Source organism: Schistocerca cancellata, chromosome 9 (genome assembly GCF_023864275.1).
Source record: "Schistocerca cancellata isolate TAMUIC-IGC-003103 chromosome 9, iqSchCanc2.1, whole genome shotgun sequence".
Taxonomy (NCBI): domain Eukaryota; kingdom Metazoa; phylum Arthropoda; class Insecta; order Orthoptera; family Acrididae; genus Schistocerca; species Schistocerca cancellata.
In genome coordinates this window covers 314,738,318-314,762,409 of record NC_064634.1, presented here as the reverse complement: position 1 = coordinate 314,762,409, position 24,092 = coordinate 314,738,318, and the positions used below count along the sequence as shown (strand labels likewise).

The window sequence follows — 24,092 nt, the reverse complement described above, 5'->3', positions numbered from 1 at the left end:
TGTGAAATTTTGCTCCCTCCTCAGGAAAAGCACCATACAAACTGTGATGTGGAAACAGCTTGTAACAGTGGTGCTAAGGGAAAATGACCTAGTGGTTTTTCTTGTTTCGAAAACAGTGACTTGTAGTTTGATCAACTGTGTTCTGGAGTTTGTCTGAACAGAGGAAAATGTCCTGAAGACCTATGAGCTTGTGCTTGAAGTCTGACTATAGTCCGTTGAACGAATAGCAGAATTAATTGAATTGTTTTGAAGCTTGGTTCAATGAATTTTAACAGAAAATTTGGGAATGGGGAGGGTTGCTGCAAGATTTGTGTCTTGGATTCTGACATGACTAGCAGAAACAAGGTAGAGTTGAAGCATGCTATGCTTCGAAAGAACATCTCCAAATTGCCCCTGAATTGTTTCAAAGAACGTTATGGTTAACAAGTCATGGTGCTATTATTACGCCCTCCGAATCAGACGAAGAGCACCCAAAAAAAAATAAAAGCACATAAAGTGAAGCTTAACATCATGAAAATGCTGTGTGTTCAAAGTTCATTCCACCAGATCAGACTATTAATCATGTTTTCTGATTGAGCTTTTGAAAAGATTGTGAACAGTGTACACATATGTGGCAACTGGGAGCTGTTTTTTGGCCACCATGTCAGTGCACTTGCTTGCACGACCATTTCAGTGTGCTACCAGGTGTACCGGTATGAAATGAGCAATTTTGTGAAAATGAAACACTAATTTTGAATTGAAAAGTAAAAACATTTTATTCAAAGTACTGACCATTGCTTTCTATACATTTTGACCACCTTTCTGGCAATTTGTGGACACCACGCCAATAGAAATGTTTGTCTTTTGAAGCAGGCCAATCAGACATTCAATTTTTGACTTCTTCGTTGGAATCAAAGTGTTCCTCATCCAATGCATGTCCCATTGATGAAAACAAATGGTAGTTGGAAGGGGCCAAGTCTGGTGAATATGGCGGGTGGGGTAGCAGCTCCCAGCTAAGTGTTTTGATTGTATCCTGAACCAGTTTTGCTTTGTGTGCAGGTGCATTGTCGTGTAAAAAAATTACTTTGCCATGTCTTCTGGCCCATTCTGGTCGTTTTTCAATCAGTGTATAGTTCACATTGATCATTTGCTGTCTGTAGCGATTAGTATTCACAGTTTCACCAGGTTTTAGAAGCTTACCACACCTTTCTGATCTCACCAAACACAGAGCATTGTCTTCTTGCCGAATCGATCTGGTTTTGCAGTCGATGTTGATGGTTGTCCCGGATTAACCCATGATTTTTCCTGTTTAGGATTCTTAAAATAAATTCATTTTTCATCGCCAGTAACAATTCAATGCAACATTTATTTTCTTTCATGCCTTTGAAGCAAAATTTGACAAATGGTTTTTCAGTTTTCCATCTGTCTTTCATTCAATTCATGTGGCACCCATTTTCCACACTTTTGGATCTTTCCCATAGCTTTCAAACGGTCAGAAATTGTTTGTTGTGCAACATTTAGCATTGTGCCCTTTGCTTCTGACTCAAAGTATCATCTTCATCCAATATTGCTTGCAATTCATTGTCTTCGAATCTTTTTGGTGGTCTTCCACGTTCTTCATTTCTTACATCAAAATCATTATTTCTGAACCATTGAAACCATCTTCTGCACGTTGCTTCTGATAGATCATGATCACCATATACCTCGACAAGCATTCTATGCGACTCTGTAGCACTTTTTTTCAAATGAAAACAAAAAAATTAATGCTTTCCACAAATCATTACTTTCTGGTACAAAATTCGACATTGTTAACATGATGAAAACATATGATGTTGTTTGTTCCATGACTTGATGTATAATAAATATCTTTGACAGATGTCATACCAACCAAGCAAAAAAAAAATTAAGTCTCGTTCACAACAAATGTTCCCTATCGACACATTTGTATCTTAACGCTCATTTCATACTGGTACACCTGGTAGTTTGTGGTCAGGAACAGCATGACACCCTTGTCCCACATAACCTACACACTTGGTCTAGCTCTGTGTGATACCTGTTGTTACTGTGCATAAAGTGTGTCGTGAAAAGACATCAATTTGATCATGCTCAAGTAGCTAGTCAGTAAAATGTAAGGGAAGACTTGTCCCTGCAGAGGAATATAAAAAAATGTTCCCAGTAATGGATTCACTGATTGTATAAATTTATTATATATAGTGGAGAGTACTTTGAAGGTGATTAGGCTGTATTGGGAGGAAGGGGGGGGGGGGGGGGAGTGGAGGTGAACAGAACACTCTGGAATTTGATTCTTGAACAGTTCTTAGATAATTTCCAGCACTTAATGGATATTTTTCATCCACAAATTGCTTGTGCATGTGAGGAAATGCCACTTGTAATATGGGTTAGTTGATTCACAAGTTTCTAGGAGAAATATCATGCCCAGTAAAGTAATGATGCTCAGACTACTTTGTTTTTCTTTAATCATTTGTATTAAAAGTTGGTATATATTTACATTGTGTTCCTTAAGAAACGTCAGTATTTGGAAATTTTGCCTGTTGCTTTCAACTTTTGGCAATAAATTACAATCTCTTGATGTTTTCTGTGTTGGCCTACTTTCACGTGGCTTATATCATACTCGCCACACCTCGTCATTCTACATCTTTCTGTACCACTTTTTCCCTCCTGCTTCTGAAGCTGCTTCCTTCACTTAAAAAAATTAGTGGAAATTTTTTGTATATTGTTACAAATCAAATGTACATTGCTGTTTGTTTCTTCGATACCTATCAGATATTTCCCTTTATCTCTCCTCATCTTTCCCCCTGTGTGAAATATGTTAAGTGGACCTTTGTTGTATCTTCAGCTGGTAATGGAATACTGCCTGGGGTCAGCATCAGATATAATTGAAGTTCACAAGCGACCGCTTAAAGAAGAAGAAATATCAGCTATCTGCGAGGGTGTGCTACGTGGCCTTCATTACTTGCATTCTCTGGGGCGCATCCACCGTGATGTCAAAGCTGGAAATATCCTCCTTACAGAAAATGGAACAGTTAAGCTGGGTACAATGCACAATTGTTTTTTTTATATTACTGTACTTCATATGGATTTTAAAATAACTATGTGAGCACACTAATTGTATTCTGCACTAACTAAACTAAAATGACACATCAATGGTTGGCAATGAAAACCTTGTAATTTCAGTTACCAGTAACTCTGTTACCAAAGATAGATTTGAAAGTGCCTGGATTTCTGTAATCTGCCAATAACTAGGCTTTTGCTATATAGTTACACACATAGCAACTTAATCTGTAACCTTTAATATTATTTTTTAAGAAACTATTTTTGTTTCTCCTGTAAAATTTAACAAAATGGAAGTAAAAGGTTTTCATTGCCTACCATCGAGATATTTAGTACTTTCATATAACTGGATAGAGCCAAAGAAAGATGAAAGCAACTTTTGTTTATGTCAGAAGACTAAGACAGATCAACACTTTTTAGTTCATGAAATCTTATAATTATTTTATCTTGCAAAAGAAAAAACTTATGGAGAAAAGCAGACCATACAGTAATTATGTAAGAAAGTCAGTCATGGCCTTGGATGAGGAAAGACAGTATAAGACAGGATGCATTGCTCTTTCATCCTGTTCTTTGGGCTCTCTCCATCAGTGATCCCGAATGCCCCTCACTTAATTCCTCAGTAGCCTCATTTCTGCGAACTCTTCCCTCTTTGTGATCCAAATGAATTAATCCCTGATGCACACACAAGAGAAAGTGGGCGGGGGGGGGGGGGGGGGGAGGTGGTTTGTATTCTTAATTTTATCAATTCCTTCAGTAAGAAGCAAATGTTGCAAACATAAATATTCAGTTACATTATTGCAACACTTAAAAAGAAATGCGTAAAGTAATGAGAGACACCAAATAAAATTTTACAAATCCATGGCTGTTTGTATGCTGCTATATTGATACAAAGCCTAATGAAAGGCAGAAAGAGTATTACAAACAGTGCAGATGAGGATTTCGAGAATAGAAGGGTACACAGGAGTAAACGGAAAAAGATATATAGAAATAAAGACAGAAATACCAAGTAGAAGAGATTGTGTGCAGGACTACAGAACAAAATGGATGCTGACATTTCATTCCCCTCCCTGCTCTTCTCCCAAAAAGAGTGAGGGGAAAATGACTATTTCTAAGACTCCTTATGAGCCCTAATTTCTCTTTATCTTGTCATCTAATAAACTGTATTATTTAAAATGATATGGTGTGTGAAGAGTGGAGACAAACTATGATCAGAACACCACATCAGCAACAGTGCATTATGTAAAAGTGTGAGTCAAATGAAAACCTTAAATTTGTTACAACAAATCGAAATTTCGCGCCGTTATCCTGTAAGTTGGTAAGTGTGCTACAAACAGTGTGCAGAATGGCGTGTAGGTGGCAGCATAGTGCAGATGCACATATTCCGTCACAGTATCAGTATAAAGATGGCCGCCGCACTTGTGACTTGCACCAGGGAAGAACAGCATTCTGTTACTCGGTTTTTGCGTAGTAAAGGTGTAAAACCTATTGAAATTCATCGACAAATGAAGGTTCAGTAAAGTGGTGCAAGTTTGTCACAGCAGCAAGTCTACGAATGGAGTAGGAAGTTTGCAAATGGTAAGAGTTCAGTGGAAGATGCCCCTCGTCCAGGTCAGGCACAAGAAGTTGACACCACAGAACATTGCAGCAGTTGAAGCAATAGTGAAGGAAAACCACTGTGTGACACTGAAAGACATTGCAGCATGTTTACAGATTAGTTATGGGTCAGCACACCACATTGTGCATGATGAGCTCCAGTTTCCCTAAGTGTATGTAAGATGGGTGCCACAGCAGCTGACTCCTGGAATAAGAGAACAATGTGTTGATGCTTGTGAAGAACTTCTTCGGCACTTTGAACGAGAAGGTTCAAGAATCCTTGCAAGAATCGTTACTGGGGACGAAACCTGGATTCACCTACCGGAAACGGAGAGAGCGAGCGAGGAATGGCGTGATTCCTCATCACCAAAGCCAAAGAAGTTTTGAACAGAACCATCAGCAGGGAAGGTTATGCTGATTTTCTTTTGAGACAAAAAAGGCATCATTTTGGAGCATTACATGCATAGAGGGACCACTGTCACCAGTGCATCATACACAATCTCCTAAAAAATCATCTGTGGCCTGCAATCAAATCAAAGCGACGTGGGTTGCTGTCAGCAGGTGTCCTTTTGCAACATGTCAGTGCAAGGCCCCACACTGCCTGTACAACAGTTGCAACAATCGCAGACCTACATTTTGAGTGTCCTCCTGATCCACCATACTCACCAGACCTTTCCCCAAGTGATTTCCATATGTTTGGACCACTCAGTGACACAGTGGGAGGAAAGAAGTTCCGTTCTGATGAAGAGGTACGCCACACGGTGCACAAGTGGTTGCGCAGACTACCAAAAGAATTTTTTTCTAAAGGAATTTATGCACTTTGTAAGCGCTGGAGTACTTGCATTGAGCGTGGGGGACGTTATGTTGGAAAGTGATACAGCATTGTACCACTTCTGCACAGTAAATAATATTTTAAAATATATTTAAGGTTTTCATTTGACTCACCCTCATACTTAAAAAGGTTTCAAGCACGAGGAATATTCTTGGGAACCTCCAAATCTTTTGACAGGGTATACTATGTGATGTGATGTGCAGTCTTATTAAAACCTGTGCTGGATGTTGTCACTTGGGCAACTCGTGCAATTACTAGAAATATACACAACAGTGTACAAAAATTATTTATAGTAAAAGGTGAAGTACTAGAGGAAATAGTCCAGAACAATAAATATAAGTTTTGGTGTCTTATTAGGGTGCCATTTTAAACCCATTCCTGTTCATATATTCTGAAAATGATTTTTCAAGTGCTCTAGATATTAAGTATCTGATTACTACATTTGCCAATGTCACCTTTAGTGTCTATTGGCAGATGGCCAAGCCTTAGTGAAGAGGCTTAATTTGCTTTATTGAAAAGGCAGGAGTTCACTTTGAGAGAGATAACTGTAGACTTAACATAGAAAAAATAAATACAATTCTCTTTAAACCAAGCAATCCAGAAGGACAAAAATTGTGTTAACAATCTGTTAAAGACCTGCTTTCGGATGTAGGATTTTGGGTTTACGTATACTCAACAGGCTTTCATGGAAGCAGCTAGTTATTGATGTCTGCAGTTTATATATTAAGGAAATTATCTCCATGATTAATTCAGAAACTTTAAAGACTGGGGATTTTTGATTAATATATCTTTTCCTGCCGTATGTTTTAGTACTGCAGAGTGGGACATGACACACTAATATGAAAACGTTTTTCTTACTGCAGAAGAGAGCCTTGAGGCATAAAACAGATTTTTGTATGGTAATAGAACATTAGAATTAACAACAATAAGTTTTATGTTACAGGAACTGTTTTTTATAGAATGAGATTTTCACTCTGCAGCGGAGTGTGCGCTGATATGAAACTTCCTGGCAGATTAAAACTGTGTGCCCGAGTTCGAGTCTCGGTCGGGCACATCGTTTTTTTATAATTTGCTAGCAGCTGCTCCTGATGTTGATGGAAGACTGTTAAAAGGCAACTTGAGCAGTGGTTTATACTTAAACTTCTATATATATCTTGGCACTGCCCTAGCAAGATATTTAGTTGTTAATTTCAATTAAAACAACTGTTGCACTACGGAATGTGCCCTACTACTTAACTATTCAATAGTGTAAAAAAAAAAATCCATGCACACAAACAATGCTAAGGTTGTACATTGCCCACATAGGTAAAATTACATGTTAAGAGAGGGTGTATGTTGGGGGGGGGGGGGGTGATAAATATAGAAAGGCTATCCAAATCCGTATTTAGCTGCAATGCAACAATATAATATTTGGTATAATCAATTTTTTCCCCAAACAATTTCATAGCAAAGGAAATGTGAATCAAAAAAGTAGATTTTAGATTTCTTATGTGGGAACAAAAATATTTGCAAAGAAATCTTCAGAAGTGTGGCTTCGTTTTATTTGTATAAAAGTATTTTTGTTTTAACTGCACAATGTGCTATACCATAGTATCCAGCTCAGTAGTTGCTACTCCCTTCTCTACTCTTTCCGTGTGCACTTACACTATCAACCTGCATCACTCGTCTCTCTTTACATAGTCACCTTTTCCACCCTCACCATATCTTCTATTCCATGGCTATAAGCCAACACCAAAACTCCATTTAAATCAACTATGCTACAATAAGCTGTGTCTTTTTCTCTTCATAGTTTGTTGCTGCACTTAATCTTTAAAGATATTATTGAGTGTGACATATCCACTTTCAGTGCATCCCAAACAGGTAACTTTGTGATACTAATGATTTGTCAGGATGATGATATACTTGTATTTAGGTCTTACTGCTATTATGTTGTGTTTTTGATGTTATGTGCCTGACTGATTAATGAAAGTTTTATGTCTGAATCATTAGCATTCAGCAGGGGTCTGGAGGAAAACATTTACCTGATTAATTTATGATGGTCATGAACAGGCACATTTATTAGTACTTGTCAGTAATAAGTCTTTCATACACAAATGAAGATGTCCTCTCCTAACAAAATATTATGCTATATTGTGTTACCCTTTGTTTTATCATATTCTATGTTATTGTATGTTGTTATCTTCTCACACAGATTTTGACTCTCTCTCATGCTTCCAGCGGATTTTGGTTCAGCAAGCATCAAATGCCCTGCAAACAGCTTTGTGGGCACTCCATATTGGATGGCACCAGAGGTCATCCTTGCAATGGATGAAGGCCAATATGATGGAAAGGTTGATGTGTGGTCGTTAGGGATTACTTGTATAGAACTGGGTACGTACATAAATAGTACATTATTAACATTAACAGAATTCTCTATCAGTGCTTGATCATGAGAGTACGATAAAAAAAGAAAATACTTACTTGATGGTCTACAGCTATTAGCTATTTTATTTATGAACTAATTTTTAGCATCTAAGGAAATTGTCAAGTGACAAAGAATTATGCTACATCTATCACCGTTCACTGGGTGGCTGTATTTATATTGGCCATGAGGATCTAGATTGGCTGGCATATTCACTTAGTGAGACGGATGGCACACTCGCTGTGCGTAATAAAGCTCTCAAGTTTACTGCCCGCCAGGGAAGTTCTCGTGCTCAGATTATTCTTAGTACCGAGAGCTGGCTGAGACCTGAAGTGGAAAGCTCTGAGATATTTAGTGAGTCATGGAATGTAATTTGGAAAGACAAATTAGAGGCCACAGGAGGGACTTCATTGCAGTACATAAAATATTATGTCTATTGAGGTCAAAGTTGAGTGTGACAGTGAAGATATCTGGCCACGTACAATAGATGTAGATGAAACAAAGTGAATTGTTGGATTTTTACTAGCCACCCAACAGTTCTAAAGTCATTCAAAGAAAGTCTAGGGTCGGTAGCGTATAAATACGCAGTTCATGCGATACTAGTTGGAGGCGATTTTAACCAGCTGAGTATAGAATGGGATGTCTATGGATTCATTGCGGGGGTACAGACAGTCAGTCATGCAAAATGCTTTTGAACATGCTTTCTGAAAACTGTCTTGAGCTGTTAGCTTGGAGCCCACATACAGTGGAAATATCTTGGACCTTGTAGCTACAAATAGACTGACCCTTATCGAAAATGTCAGTTGAAATGGGGATTAGTGATCATGTCATTATGACTATTGTTACAGAAGTTAATAAGCCAGTCACGAAGGCTAGGAGAGTGTTTATGCTAGATAGTGCAAATAAGCAGTTGTTGACATTTCACTTTGTAAGATGGATGTAGAAGAATTACGGGCAAAGTTTAAGCACGATTGTAAATCGTGGTCTGGAGAGTTATTTGCCTAGTAAGTGGATAAAGCATGGTTAAGACCCACCATGATTTAATAATGAAATTCGGAAGATGCTGAGGAAGTAGAGGCTGCTACATTTGTGGTTCAAAAGAGAACACACAAATAACAAGCAATGGTTAATAGGGATTTGTGCGTTTCAAAAAAATCTGTGCCTGATGCATATAACAGCTACTACTGTCGCTCCTTAGCAAATGACCTGGAAGAGAACCTGAGAAAATTCTGGTCCTATGTAAAATTGCTAAGCGGGTCTAAGGCTTCGATTAATTCCCTAGTGGACCAGTCTGGTGTGGCAGTTGAAGATAGCGACACAAAGGCCAAAGTTCTAAATTTCACATTCAAGAAATTGTTCATACAGGAGAATCATACGAACACACTGTTGTTTGATCATTGGACAGACTCCACTATGGACAACATAGTAATGAGCATCCCTGGTGTAGAGAAACAACTGAAAGACTTAAAAGCAAATAAATTACCAGTACTTAAGAGTACTCTTATGGCATTAGCCCCTTTTCTAGCCTGCATTTGTCATGGCTCTCTAACCCAGCATGAAGCCCCAAGCGACTGGAAGACTCCAGTATATGAGAAGGGTGGAAGAACAGACTCACAAAAGTACAGACCAGTATCCCCAACTTACATTTGCCGCTGATTCTTTGGACGTATTCTCACTTTCTTGAGACCGAGAAGCTTATGTTCACGAATCAGGCTGATTTTAGAAAGCATCGCTTGTGCAGAACTCAGCTTGCCCTATTCTCACATGATGTGTACTGAGCTAGGTGGTGCAGTGGTTAACACTGGACTCACATTCGGGAGGATGACAGTTCAAACCCGGGTCTGGCCATTCAGACTTAGATTTTTTGTGATTTTCCGTAATTGTTTCAGTCAAATTCCAGGATGTTTCCTTTGAAAGGGCAAGGCCAATTTCCATCCCCATCCTTGACACAGAGCTTGTGCTCAGTGTCTAATGATCTCGATGTCGAGGTGGTGTCAAACCCAATCTTCCTTCCTTCCTTCACATGATGGACTGCAAACTACGGATCAAGAGCAACAGATGCCATATTTCTAGATTTCTGGAAGGCATTTGACACAGTGTCCCATTGCAAGCTCTTAAAGAAGGTATGAGCATATGGAATAAGTGCACAAATATGCAAGTGGCTCGAAGACTTCTTAAGTAATAAAACTCGGTAGTCGTTCATCAGAGACAAGGTATTGCCAGGAATGCCCTAGGGAAGTGTGATAGGATAGCTGTTGTTCTTTCTACATATAAATGGTTTGGCAAACAGCACGGGCACCAATTGCAGGTGTTTGCTGATGGTTCTGTGGTGTAAGGTGTCCAAGTTGATTGATTTTAGGAAAATGCATGATGACTTGGACAAAATTTCTTGTTGGTATGATGAATGGCAGCTAGCTGTAAATATGGAAAAATGTAAGTAGGAAGATCAAACGTGTAATGTTCAGATACGGTATTACTACTGTCCTGCTTGATACAGTCAAGTCATTTAAATAGCTGGGTGTAATGTTGCAAAGCAATATGAAATGGAATGAGCGTGTGGGAACTGTGGTAGGCAAGGCGAATGATTGACTTTGGTTTATTGGGAGAATTTTAGGAAAGAGTGCTGCACCTGTAAAGGGATTCCATATAGGATGCTAGTGCGACCTATTCTTGAGTACTGCTAGAGTTTTTGGGTTCTGTTCCAGATCGGATTGAAGAAAGATGTCGAAGCAATTCAGTGGCATGTTGCTAGATTTGTTACTGGTAGGTTCAAACAACATAAGTGTGACAAAGATGCTTCGGAAACTCAATAGCGATGCCTGGAGGGAAGACTATGTTCTTTTCAAGAAACACTATTGAGAAGCTGAGTGCCAAACTATTCTTCTGTTGCCAGCATATATTGTATGTAAGGACCACAAAGATAAGATACGAGAAATCAGTGCTTGTACAGAAGCATATAGACAGTCGTTTTTCCCTCAATCTGCTAGTGGAACAGGAAAGGAAATGATTAGTAGTGGTACACGTTACCCTCCGCCAAACACCATATGGCAGTTTGCAGAATATCGATGTAGATGTAATTTAACAGGGACGAAAAAAGAAATTGTCATTTAAAAAATTGCAGAGCATCAGGAAAATGTTTCCTTTTTCCTTTAGATATTGTTATATCAGTTGGGGAGGGAAGGAGGGGGAAGATAATAAATAATAATAAATAATAATAAATAATAATAATAATAATAATAATAATAATAATAATAATAATAATGTTTATTTGTCCATGTTATCTTTACAGTCTTGGACATTGTCATTTTTTGTGCAGTTATATCAATATCATGTCATTCCGAGAATGAATATATACATCAAGTAGCACATTGTATATCATTCCATGCAATAATGTTATAAACACATTAGCACATTATACATCACTCCATACATATAATGATTATATACATCAATTAGCCAATTATAACAATACCACCACTAATATACTGCAGTATGTAAAAGAATAAACTAACAGTACTGCAGCTCAGAATTTTTTAATGAGTATAAACATCTTTCTACTAACAAATTTTTCAACTTTCCCTTGAAAAGATTGCCTTGGACTGTGGTCTGTAGCTTTCTTGTTAGTCCGTATCCTATGGTAGTCACTTTTGGCTCGAGTATTGTAATGATGGGTGTCACCATTCTTTACACTATTTTCCTCGTTCTTTTTTACGAACATTATGGTCTTAAATACATACAATGAATAAACAGTCAGTAACTTATAATTTTTGAAATAGTCCCTACAGGACTGGCATTTGCTTATATTAGCAATTATCCTAACTGCTCTCTTTAGAAGCCTGAAAATGCAATCCATATAGACAGTGGGTGCCCCACCCCAGACCTTGATCCCATATCGCAGATGAGAGTGCATTAACCCATAATACACTTGTTTAAGGACAAGGGGAGCTACTATATTTGCAAGACGTTTTAGTAAGTAAATATTACTAGAAACCTTTTTACAGGTGGAGCTGATATGCTCTTTCCAAGTCAGATGTTCATCAATCAATATGCCTAAAAGCTTAAGTTTGTCAGATGTTTCAACTGTAGAAAGTGATTGAGTATGAGTATTATTAAAATGTAGCAAGAACTTTATTACTACAGTCTTGTCCTTATTCAGTGTAAGCTTATTCATTGTTAGATATTCTGTGATCATTTCAAAGTTCTCTTTGTTGCTTTGGAATGCTGCCCGCTCTGTACAGCCCCAGCTAATAAAAGATGTATCATCAGCATAGTTCCGTAGTTTGAAGTTTTGTGGCTGTGTTATATCATTAATATATACTATAAACAAGAATGGTCCAAGTATACTTATGTGGGGAACTCCACAATTGAGTTCTTTATGCTGACTTTACTGTTTGGATCTTACTTTCATTTTTATGATTTAGTTTTTTGCACTGTCTTCTATCATGGAGATAAGAACTAGTAATTTTAGAGCTACTCCTCTTATCCTGTAATTTTCTAACTTGGATAACAGTACCGCATGATTCACAGAATCAAATGCTTTAGACTGATCTAAGAAAGTCCCTATAACTTTGTTTCCTTCATCCAGCCTCTTCAGTAGATGGAAAAAAGTTGCTAATGCTGTTATTGTAGATCGTCCTTTTCGAAACCCATGTTGTTTTATTTAATAGTTTGTATTTATAGAAGAAGGATTCCATTTGATCTAGAATTATTCTTTCAAGCAGCTTGCCAAGTGTTGAAGTCAATGAGATTGGCCTGTAGTTATTTATGTCTGTGATAGGCCCCTTTTTATACACTGGTTGTATCTCGGTGATTTTTAAAAGCTGTGGAAAGGTCCCCTGGCCAATTGAACTGTTAATTAGATGTGTGATTGGTTTTATTAACTCATTTTTGCTTCCTTTAAGTAGTGTGGATGATACGTCATTCCAACCACTAGATGATTTTACTTTAGAGTTTTGAGATTATATTCATGACCTCAAACTCTGTTACACTCCTTAGGAAAAATGAATTACTCATTTTAACTGTGTTTATTTTCAGGGCTGATTCATCTTTTTCTTCTCTGCATGCTTTTCTAAAATGTTTAATGAAGGCCTCACATACGAACTTTGGTTCATTCAACAGTATTCCATTTTCTTTTAATGCAATGTTGCTGCAGCCTGGTTTTTCTCTATGTTCACATTCTTTGTTTACAATATGCCAGGCTGTTTTGCTAATGTTACTAGTTTTTCTTGTCTGTTCAGTATAATGAAGTGCTTTTAGTCTCTTAAGGGATTCCTTGTATGTCTTTCTGGTGCTTTTGTATTTTGTTAGGAAGTACTGCAATTTTGTTTCTCGGAACAGCACATAAAGGTCCTTCATATTTTCCTTTAGTTTATGTATTTCTGGGGGAGTTTTAAGTTTCTTTGTGGGATCTGATTTCTTTAGTCCTTTTTTTACTATTGGACATGCCTGATTAAAGCTATGGTTAAATATTTCATAAAAAAGGCTCCACTTTTCATTAATACCTTGTGATCTATGTACCTTATCCCACTCTCTCTCAGCAAGCTCCTTCCTAAGTAAGTTATAATTAATCTTCCTTTTTATAAGTGTGTAGGTCACTATGCAGAACTATTTTGTGGTCTGTATTAATTTCTATGGATAGAGCTGTATGGTCTGAGAGAGATGTTTCAACAGCTCTTACCACTATATGTTTCCTATCTAGATTCGAAAGAACATGATCAGTACAAGATTGTGAGTTAGGTGTTATCCTGGTTGGTTCATCATTTATTTTGTTATAGTTATAGCAATGCAATAAGTCCGAATATCTAAGATAATTTACACTACCAATATAGTTTAGAGTCTGTTTACATCACCTGTTATTGTTACCTATTTTTTGTTTGTTGATAGTTTATTCAGAAGTTGTTCTAGCTGGCAAAAGAACTCTTCTGCATAACTATTCGGCGATCTGTACAGGCCTACAATTATTAGGCTGTTTTTGCCTACCTTCATTTTTATAGCTGCTACTTCAAAGGCCAGTTCCATTGCAAGATTGTCAAGCCAGACAATTTTTTCACATTGTATGTAATTTCTAACAAAAATGCCCACACCTTCACCCTTGTGTATCTTTCTGTAGTATGCACTCACAATTTTGTAATTGTTTAACTTAAAACTAGGAGCCTCTCCAGACTTGCATCCAAGTTCATTCACAATATATATGTGTGGTTCACATTCTCCTAGAATTTCGTCAATTTGCTCTATTTTGTTAGTAATGTACTGAACATTCTGAAACATTATTTTACATTTTTCATCTTTCTTGATGCAGTCAGTAAAGCTTTCGCCTTCGTGTATGCGCACTGAAGGCCGATTTACACTAAAAAAGGAATGTCAGTTTCACTCAAAAGCAAACTATTTTTATATATGCGACTACTGAGTTCGATCTTTTCAGTAATCAATATGCTTACTTTTTCACAAAGAAAACGCTTAACCTCATAGTTCAGATGCAGTCCATGTTTAGTATGCATGCCCCTATCTAGTATGCTTATGTCTAGAATTAAACATTTTTCGTAACTTGAACACGATAATTTAATCCTGGCATTTGTTTTTCTAATCTCTTCGTTTACACATGAGTTGTACATTAAGTCGTGTCAGTGCGGGATGGTAGCAACAATAGTGTTTTTTGATTTATTTCATTCCAGAAATTTAGATAAACCTCCAATACACAAATCGGCTTCATTACAAGCCACATCATTTGAACTTGCAATACAGGCAACAAAGTCATTGTCGTGCGACATTTTGCCATCTAAAGATGTGTTTATTACAATGTTATTTGTTTTCGCACCTGGCTTCACCACACTACTTACTTGGATATTTTGATTAACACTTTGTAAAATCTCAGCCAGCTTTCTTCCATGACTGTCAGCAAGCAAGAGTACATTGCACTTCATGGCGGAATTCAGAGCGAGGTTGTCGCTACCTTCGCGTTGTTTATTAAGTTTGTTAACAGGCTTTTTTTCCATCTGATTGTACCCTTTCACTGCTTTCACGATTTTTGAAGCATATGGCACTACTTTTAGTCGCTGGCAGTCGTTTTCCGTTGCATTCGTCTTTCGCCCACTGGTTTGTTTTCTTGGTCACACACTCTCTACATAGTTCGTCATCCTTATTGCACTCATCACTACTATTTGACAGAACACTATACCTGTTTATATCTGTAATTATAATTTCATTTGCTGCATTTGATGCCTGTCTATCGCTTCCTTTCTGCTTCTCATAACTCACCAGGTTCCCGATTTGTAGCTTAATTGTTTTATCATTTAGAATATGGCGCAACTTCTTCAGCTCACAGTTTTCATTAGTTATATGCGAAATCTCACATCTTAGAACATCTACAATTTTTTGTAAACTTGAAATGCGTTCGTGTAGTTTTTCGATTTCACTTTTACGGTTTTCACCGGATTCCTTTTTTGTGACAGAACAGTAACTTTTATTCACTCGGTCACTATGCATCACTACACTTGTCGCCATCTTGTATTCAGCACTGTATATTAATTATGTAAATATCAGTTTATAAATAATGTAAATAGTTTCAGGCAATGTCCTCTTGTAGTGCAAGGAAGAAATCTCTTAAGGTGGTATAACATTTACAACTGTATTCTGTTTATAGTTTACCTACTTTGAGAAAATGGAAGACAATGAGTATTGAGTATTCTTATTTAAGTAAATACTTTGGGAAGTAGTATAACAAATAAGGTAGCCAAAAGGAACAGTTAGAATTGGAAGGCAGTGGAGTAAAAAGCAAGAAAAGAAAAGGAGGGCGGGGAGGATAAAAGGATGCAGGAACTTGTTCATCACAGAGACTTACTGTCAGCTATTTTATTCCTGTTAGAAACATAGTTGTTGCTTCACTTCATTCTTTTCATCTTTCGTGCTTGTTCTGTTTGTCTTAAAAAGAAACTTAAAATATGTAATGTAGAAGTTGTATTATTTGGAAGCAGTTGTTTACTATGCAGTGAGTAATAATTATTTCACTTAGCTTATGCAAATTATGTATATGGCACATGTGTAATATTTATGCATATGCACATTTTAATGGATGTTACCAAAGGCTTTAACTATATTCTTATAGGGATCAGTTTTAACTATTCATGTTAGTGGTAATCCTTTGTCTTTTCAGCTGAACGCAAGCCCCCATACTTCAACATGAATGCAATGAGTGCCCTCTACCATATTGCTCAAAATGATACTCCCCAGCTAAGTTCATCAGAATGGTCTGACGTGTTTCGTCATTTTGTGGATTCTTGCTTGCAGAAGAACCCAAGTGAAAGACCTAGTTCAGGCAAACTGCTCGGGGTATGTATCTACTGTTAATGATTGTAGAAGTATACAAAAAAATTAGATGAAATGAAGCAAAATATAAAAGTCTGTATGTTCACAATTAATTTCTGGAATCCAGTGTAGTACATGGGGGTTTTGTTGGTTTTTGTTGGCATTATAAAATAACTATTTTCATTAAATCAGATATAAGAATAGCTTTTGTAGCCCAAGCTGTAGCATGCTTACATATGCAATCTGTACAAAAGGAGTACAGATGTCCTAGATTTTGAAATGAGATTCTTCGTGCAGCAAAAGAAGGGAGTTGTTTGGAAGTATCAGGTATTTTTCATAAATAATAAAAGAAGTTATATGCTGTTCTCATAAGTTTGTTTTTACGTTACAGTTGTGCTGTTAATATTAAGAGTATATAACACAGTAAAATTAGCACATTAAAAGTGCATATGTTGTCAAATGAATACCTGTTCATGCCTTTGGTGGATGCCAAGTAGTTGGTGGTTGCTATGACAGATAGTAAGAGAATGAGACTCAAAAGTAATGTGTGAAAAAGTTTGTTTACTTATGTTGGTTTGCTATGACAAGTCCAAACCTGCAAACAGTATAGATCTGTCAGCCAGGCAAAGTATGTATATACAGAATAGTAGTAGAGGCTGAATGTCAAGGCACCATTATTAGACCGCGAGCTAGACTGGGCAGGTGCAATGTGTGGCTTCATTAAGTCTGCTGCAGCCATAGCACTAGCCGTGAAGGCTGATGTGGACCTGTCTCAGAGGCAGGTGGAGTTTGGTGGTGCAATCACATGTTTGATGCTAACTTTGGAACATAAATTGGCTTTGCTTGCAGGAATCAATGGCAAATAGTACCACATTCTTCTCCTCCCCCCCCCCCACTCCCTCTCCCCCTCCCCCTCCCCGCCCCCCTCTTCCCCCACCACAAACTCATACACCATTGTGGTGTACTGGTACAGCTGGAAATTTCAGCAGCCGGAAGGCCTGGGTACAGGTGCCACTGAGGAGGCCGAAACTGTAACTTTGGCGAATGAAGAGCTCTTGCCTTAACGCTGACATTCGTCTTGCAAATGGTGAGGATCATAAGGGATGAGTCATTTCCCTCCATTGGTGGAGGTGCAGTGGCAACTTGAGGGTCTAGCCATCGCTGAGTAATCTGTCAGTGGTTGATGGGAAAACAATCAAGTGTTTCATTGTCCTGGGCATAATTATGAAAGCTAGAATCATCTGACAGTATATGAAAAGGATAGATTGCTATTTATCATATAATGAATATGTTGAGTTGCAGACAACAGGCACAACAGAAAGACTGTTAAGGCTAGACTGACTTGCAGTGTGGCCTCAGTGTCCAGGGACAGTGGTCATATGTGTAAGAGTTGTGTTGCCTAATTCAGAAGACGACCTTGTGGCCAAAAGTTTGCTTTTTTAGCAATCTTTCTGTCATGCATGTCTGTAACTCAACACCTCCACTGTAAGGTGAGCAGCAGTCTATCCTTTTGGTATTAACAGTCTTATCATTTTCATAGTACTGTCAATATTCCATCCTGGATTTTTCAAGAATTGACTGAGGTGTTTAATGCCTAATCCGAGCTGACTGGTAGGCAAGAAAGCTTTGTGCATCACAATGCTTAGCTATTGGCTTGTAAGCAGTATCATACTGATGATTGGAGAGGAGCAGAGATCAGTGTTGCAGTTTTTGCACCTTTCATGAGGGACCGGCTTTGGAGGGCTGAACATGGGAATTAGAGGCTTGTCTGTCACAGAGTAGAATTTCCTGTCCTAAAATATTGGTGATATTTGGTCATATACAATAGCAAGAGCTTCCTTCTCAGTGTGTGAATAGTTGTATTGTGCTTAAAGTTGGGATATGAAGGCAGTTGGCCTGTCCAGTGATCCCACTCTGTGCAAGAGGACATTGCCATTCTTGTAAGTAGCATTCCGTTGTGTTTGTATTGCTAACAATCTGTTTGGGGCCAATCCAAATGAAGTTGTCCAATAAAAATTAAGTTGGTTGCTTGACCATTTTTAAATATTTCAATTTTTTATATGTGATTACCCTATAATTCAAAAGTTCAAAACAGTTTTCTTAAAAAAAAAAATAAATAAATAAAAATACCTTTCACCTTTACTGCATGGTCACCGTTTTTGTTTATAAGTGCACGACGATGTTTCAGTTTAGAGACGTTAGCAAAAGTATGAATATCTCTGCACTGGGTTAAGTCACAACATTGCAACTGATAAGATTGTTTTTAGAAAAGTGTCATCTACAACATTGTCTATTACACAAAATTCCCTAAATTCAAAAATAACCAGTCAAAATGACCTCCAAAGTTTGGTATCCAAATTTTCAAAAATCCACTTTTTAGGCCCAAAAATAACAAACAAGGAGTGATTTATGAGAGAGTATTATTTTTTCCTGTACTTAGATAGAGAAAGAACAATTACAAATGTTTCCTTGATTTTTTATGAATTTTTTAAATTTGTAATTTTTCAGTTTTTGTAAAGTTTGGCGTTAGTTATCTCAGGTGGGACTGAATATAAAAACATGATTTTTACACAGTTTGTACACCTATATGACAGCAACATACTGTAAAAATTTCAACACTGGTATCTAACTGTGAACAAAGATATGTAAAGTACTGAATTATATACAAAAAGTGGAAACATCACTGAAATTAACATTTATATTATTTTGACATACCTAAAATAAATATTTTCAATTAAAATCCTTCGAGATGTGACTGTTCCTAAACCTGGTGGTGGATGTTAAGAACACTTATTTCTTCAGACAGCTTCTGTGATATAGAATAAGACCTCCCAGTTGCTGTGGTAATTTCATGCACTGAAAGTTTCCTTAAAACATTTTTCATTGGTATCCAAACTATGTCACTAGTAGATTTCTTTAATGATGTTCTTGGGCCAGCAGGGTGGTAAAAATGCACAAAAACATCATTGTTTTCCGAACTTATTCTTTCGACCTCTGCAAGCCACCACTGTCCATCATACACACATGCCACTATGTCATTCAACATTACAGACAAAGATGTAATTTTACTGACACAATTATCCTCATAAATTTCGGTTTCTGATGTTACATAGCATCGAACTAAGTTTTCTACAATGCCAAGGAATTTGTGGAAATGTCTTGTTCCTTTCATTGCTATACAGTTTTCAAATCTGGTTTGAAGTGTTGTTTTCATATGCAGAACCACTTCTTTCTTGATCAGAAAATAGGTAATGCCTATAATATTATCCTTGCAAAAGACATACATGTCCTGTACTTCGAGAATTTGGTCTGTGGTTGGTCTTTGTAGGCTGGCCTTACATCACATTTTGTTGTACCTCCTACTCCATTACATGAATTTTTACCATGGCAAGATGCAAAACAGTGCCATTCAGCCTCCAACCAAAGTATACTTTGTGGTTGCACAGATTTGAAAAATTCTTTTTGTTCTTATACTGACTACCACTTCCATCTGAAAAGTATAAAACATTCGACCTTGGGAAAATTTTCTTTTATGTAATTTATTACATACTTTTGAAACAGTGTTGTGCTCCAAGTATTTGCTTAGAATGCAAATTGAAGAACTGCAAACTTCATCTTTCTCATTTTTAAGGTAGAGAATAAATGGATGCCTGGTCATTGACCCAGTGGTACCCTTGTATTGCACCCTGAATGACAAATGTAAAATTTTCTGCAAAATAAGCTAATACTATTCATTCAGTTTCATGAAGTTGTATTTTTTTGTCCTTCAAAAACTTACTTTGGATTTTAGAAACATAGTGATGACTTTTGAGTTTTTGTAAGTTATCAATTAAAGATTCCAAGTACTCTCTTCCTGAGATTTAACCACTGTTATCATTTCTGCCCTAGCATTTCCTTATCATATGCGTGAAACAATTCAATAACCAGGGTGGACAACCGGGAGATCTGGGAAAAACCCAAGATTTTTTTAGAATTAGGGAATTTGTCATTGTTTTAGTTTTCAGTTAAATTTTTGTAACTTTGACTGGTAAGAACCAATACTCTAACAAAGAATCTTACTGTATCACACTACTGCAGAATAATACTGCAGCAGTAAAACATGGGAGGAAAAAAAAAACGAAAATAAAACTAAGTTGCCAAGGAAATGCGCCATATACAGCAACAAAACACAGTGCTCACAAAAGTGTCTGTCAACAGCAAAATGTGTCAACAGCTTTAGGAAGACTATGTAATTCTTCATAACAGCAAATTGCCTCCGATGAGCGTGACTTCACAACTGCTTTCTGTAGATTCGTTCGAGCAGTTGCTAGTGAGCGCATGCGCATGCACAGTTGAGTCGCGTATGACTAGTACGTTCTCCCACTTCTGGCTACAGAAGTGTGGCAGTTAGCTGTGTAAGCAATAGCAGCAAGCAGCCAGATGCTTCCTGTAAAATATTTTACTGGTGCGCCTAAGCTGTCAAGCGCAACAGGTCTGGATATAGGGTGCGGGGTGCAAACCAATGTATCTGCCCCAGCCAGCAATTTCTGGGTGGGGGGAGACATTGTTTCAAATAGCGCCTACCATCCAGCGCACGTCAGTCTATCGATTATTCATATGATTTTGAAATGCAGCCCTGTTGAATAACTGGTAAGAAAGGTTACCTATTATCTTCTCGGTGTATCCAAGAAAACGAAATTTTGGCAGACTTTTTTTTGCCAGAACGCTACCTGGCAAGGGCCAGTTGTACAGTCCCCGGCTAGCAGCTGCTAAAGTTGTGTTCTTGGAGTAGTGCGGAAAATGCATTGTACGAACACGTAATAACGCCTAACCCAGGGCTTAACAACTGGCCGGTTTTGAGCGCGAGTACTCGCGTCTGCTCAGGCACGTACTCGCGAGCAGGTGCAAGGTCGCGGAGTAGGGAGGGAGGGGAAATGCGCGCGCACGTATGAATAGGACCGCAGCGTGCCTATTGAATTAGCGCCGACTGTGTAACGTTAAAAGTACTACGATCAGCTCTAACAGTCACTTCGCTGGTTAAGAATCATGTCAAGTCGCCGTTGTGTAACCCCAACCATGCTTTCGCAGTTCAACCCCCATTGGGAGGAATTGTATCTGTTTACAGAAAAAGATGGTGTTGCAAAATGTTTAGTATGCCACAAAACACTGAATTCCTTTAGGAAATTTAATTTGCAGCAACATTATATGTCGTACCACGCGAAAGACTACGGAATTGGAAAATTTGATGGACCAGATCGTGCGCAGGAAGTTATTAAACTTGAAAGGAAGCTATCCGAATAAGATCTGGATGACGAAGAAAAATCAACTGAGGCAGCTCTCAGAGTGAGCTACAAAATTGCTTTGTTTTTAGCAAAATCCCTGCGCCCATTCACTGATGGCGATTTAATAAAAGATGTTCGGTAGTTGCAGCGGAACATTTGTGTCCATCTCAAGTTGAACAGTTTCGGATTGTGCCATTATCTGACATGACCATTATGCGTCGCATGCAGGACATCGCAGACGACGTCCAGAGCCAGCTTGCAAATATCTATAAAGATTTTATGGCGTATTCTCTAGCTCTGGATGAAAGTGTTGATATCAGTGGAACAGCGCAGCTTTCCATATTTATTAGAGGTCTTAATAGAGACCTTCAGGTGAGAAAGGAGCTCCTCGATGTAGTAGCCATGAAGAACACTACAACTGGAGGTGATATTTTAAGTAGTGTTGAAGAAAGTGTTGAAAATATAGGATTGTCGTGGAATTCTTTAGTTTCAGTGTCTACAGACGGTGCACCAGCAATGACAGGGAAAAAATTAGGTTTCGTTGCGCTGTTGAAGTAGAAAATGAAAAAACTGACAGTGCCAAATGAAATAAGGGGTGTTCACTATGTGATCCACCAGGAAAACTTACGTGCAAAGAGTGTCACTCTAAAAAATGTGATGAGTGTTGTTGTTCGTACAACCAATTATATAAGGAAGCATGGGCTACAACACAGACAATTTAAAAGCTTTCTTGAGGATGTAGAAAGCCAATATGGTAGCCTGCATTATTACAGCGAGGTCCGCTGGCTTAGTCGTGGCGAATTATTAAATCGAATTTTTGCCTATTAGATGAGATAAATATGTTCATGGAAATAAATAACGTGTGTTCCTGAATTGAAAGAGCCTTCATGGAAATGTGATGTCGCGTTCTTAGCAGATTTAACTAGCCATCTGAATGCTTTGAACGTTTCACTACAAGGTAAAGATCTGCTAATTACTCATTTCATAGATCGAATACGAGCTTTTAAAATGAAATTGACACTTTGGGTGAGTCAGCTGGAAACAGGAAATCTAGCTCATTTTCCTAAATTATCATCCATGCAAGATGTTCACAAAGACCGTGAACGTTATTCACGTAGTTTAGTTGCCATTAAGCAAGAATTTGATCAACGCTTTCAAGATCTGACAGCACTAGACAGTGATCTCCTCTCCATATTCAGTGAATATTGAAGAGATTCGTCCTGAGCTGCAACTAGAAATTATTGACCTGCAGTGTGACAGAGAATACAGAGAAAAATTTCAGAACAAGAAAAACATTTTGGAATTTTAGACACTTCCCTCAGGGTAGATTTCCTCATTTGCACAAACTGGCGGCTACAATAATATCAATGTTCGATTCAATGTATGTTTGTGAATAACTGTTCTCTGCAATGAAGTGTAACAAGACGCGCCTGAGAAACGCATTGTCTGATCGAAATTTAAACTGCATGCTGCGCCTACGATGCACAAGAACAATTACTCCGAACATAGACGCAATTGTAAAGGGCAAAAAGTACAAGATAACAGAGAATCCCACACTTCAGTGACACCTTTTATTGTGTAACAGTTCACAAATTAATACGAATGTAGAGGCATACACTGAGCTAATAAAATTATGTGGCACATGTACCTTCTCCTTTATTTGTTTCATTTGTCACAGTAATAATTCGTGAGTGATATCCCTGCATGTGGCCGCGGATTTACATTGACTGGCGGCAGCTATTGTGTGCCCCACGTGACTCTCCCCACTCTCCGCTCTGATCCGGTAGTGGGGGTAGCGTGCTCGCACTGCTCCGTGCTCGTGCCTTGCTGCTCACAGCTTGCTCCGCGAGCACGTATGTTGTGAAGCCCTGGCCTAACCGGATAATAAATGCCGGTTAACTAAAATGGTGATTGTGGCAGGGCTAGTCAAGTTAACCGGAGAATAAGTTTTAACCCTGGCAGGAATACTTACAGAATTAGTGATGACAAGATTGTTTGTTAGAACGAGGAAGGAGAAGAAACGGGGACATCACACAAATTCTAGAAGAGTATGACGATTCCATATTTATATAAAAATTTCGTACTACTACCTTTCGATGTCATGCTTCAGAAGCTAGAGCGTACGAATAAAATGTGAAACTATTTTCTAACATGAAACTTTTTGCTTGTAGTAAGCCTAATAGGCATTTGATATTGTTACTTGGTGATTATATTCTGTCGTGTTATAAAAATGACCATTTGTACCAAAACAGTGTCGTTTATTCAGTGTGTGTTACAATTGCTGCAATATTAGGCAGACCTATTTCATGTTATCTAGCAGACAGTGACAAAATACATGTAATCAGATTGAGAAACCATACCAGTCTTCGCTACTATTCGTATTAATAGCTTTTTCAGTATTAGACAACGACATTTGGTTTTTTCATGTAGCAAAACGGTTGACGAACTTTGATGAGCTAATAGATTCTTTCCCAAAAGGAAAGCACGCCATGTAAAGCTGTACTAAGGTTAGTGAGAAAAGCAATGCAAGGACTTAAGGGTTGAAGAAATGTGTACTGCCTTGCTTGTCTGTTGTCTTTATTGGTTTTATGTATCCTGTATTTAATTTTATGTCACACGAAACAGAGTTATTAGCTACCAGGCAATAAAGAGT

General features: G+C 37.9%; 1 protein-coding gene across 4 annotated transcripts in view; it reads left to right on the top strand.

The window, feature by feature from the left end:
* LOC126100804 (serine/threonine-protein kinase Tao) overlaps positions 1 to 24,092 on the top strand; it is a 201,891-nt gene that overhangs the window by 27,813 nt on the left and 149,986 nt on the right. For all 4 annotated transcript variants that reach the window (XM_049911437.1, XM_049911436.1, XM_049911435.1 and 1 more), the window contains 3 exons: positions 2,837 to 3,032; positions 7,694 to 7,846; positions 16,027 to 16,202. In XM_049911437.1, the coding sequence (XP_049767394.1) occupies positions 2,837 to 3,032; positions 7,694 to 7,846; positions 16,027 to 16,202 (525 nt within the window). The remainder of the gene's footprint in view (positions 1 to 2,836; positions 3,033 to 7,693; positions 7,847 to 16,026; positions 16,203 to 24,092) is intronic.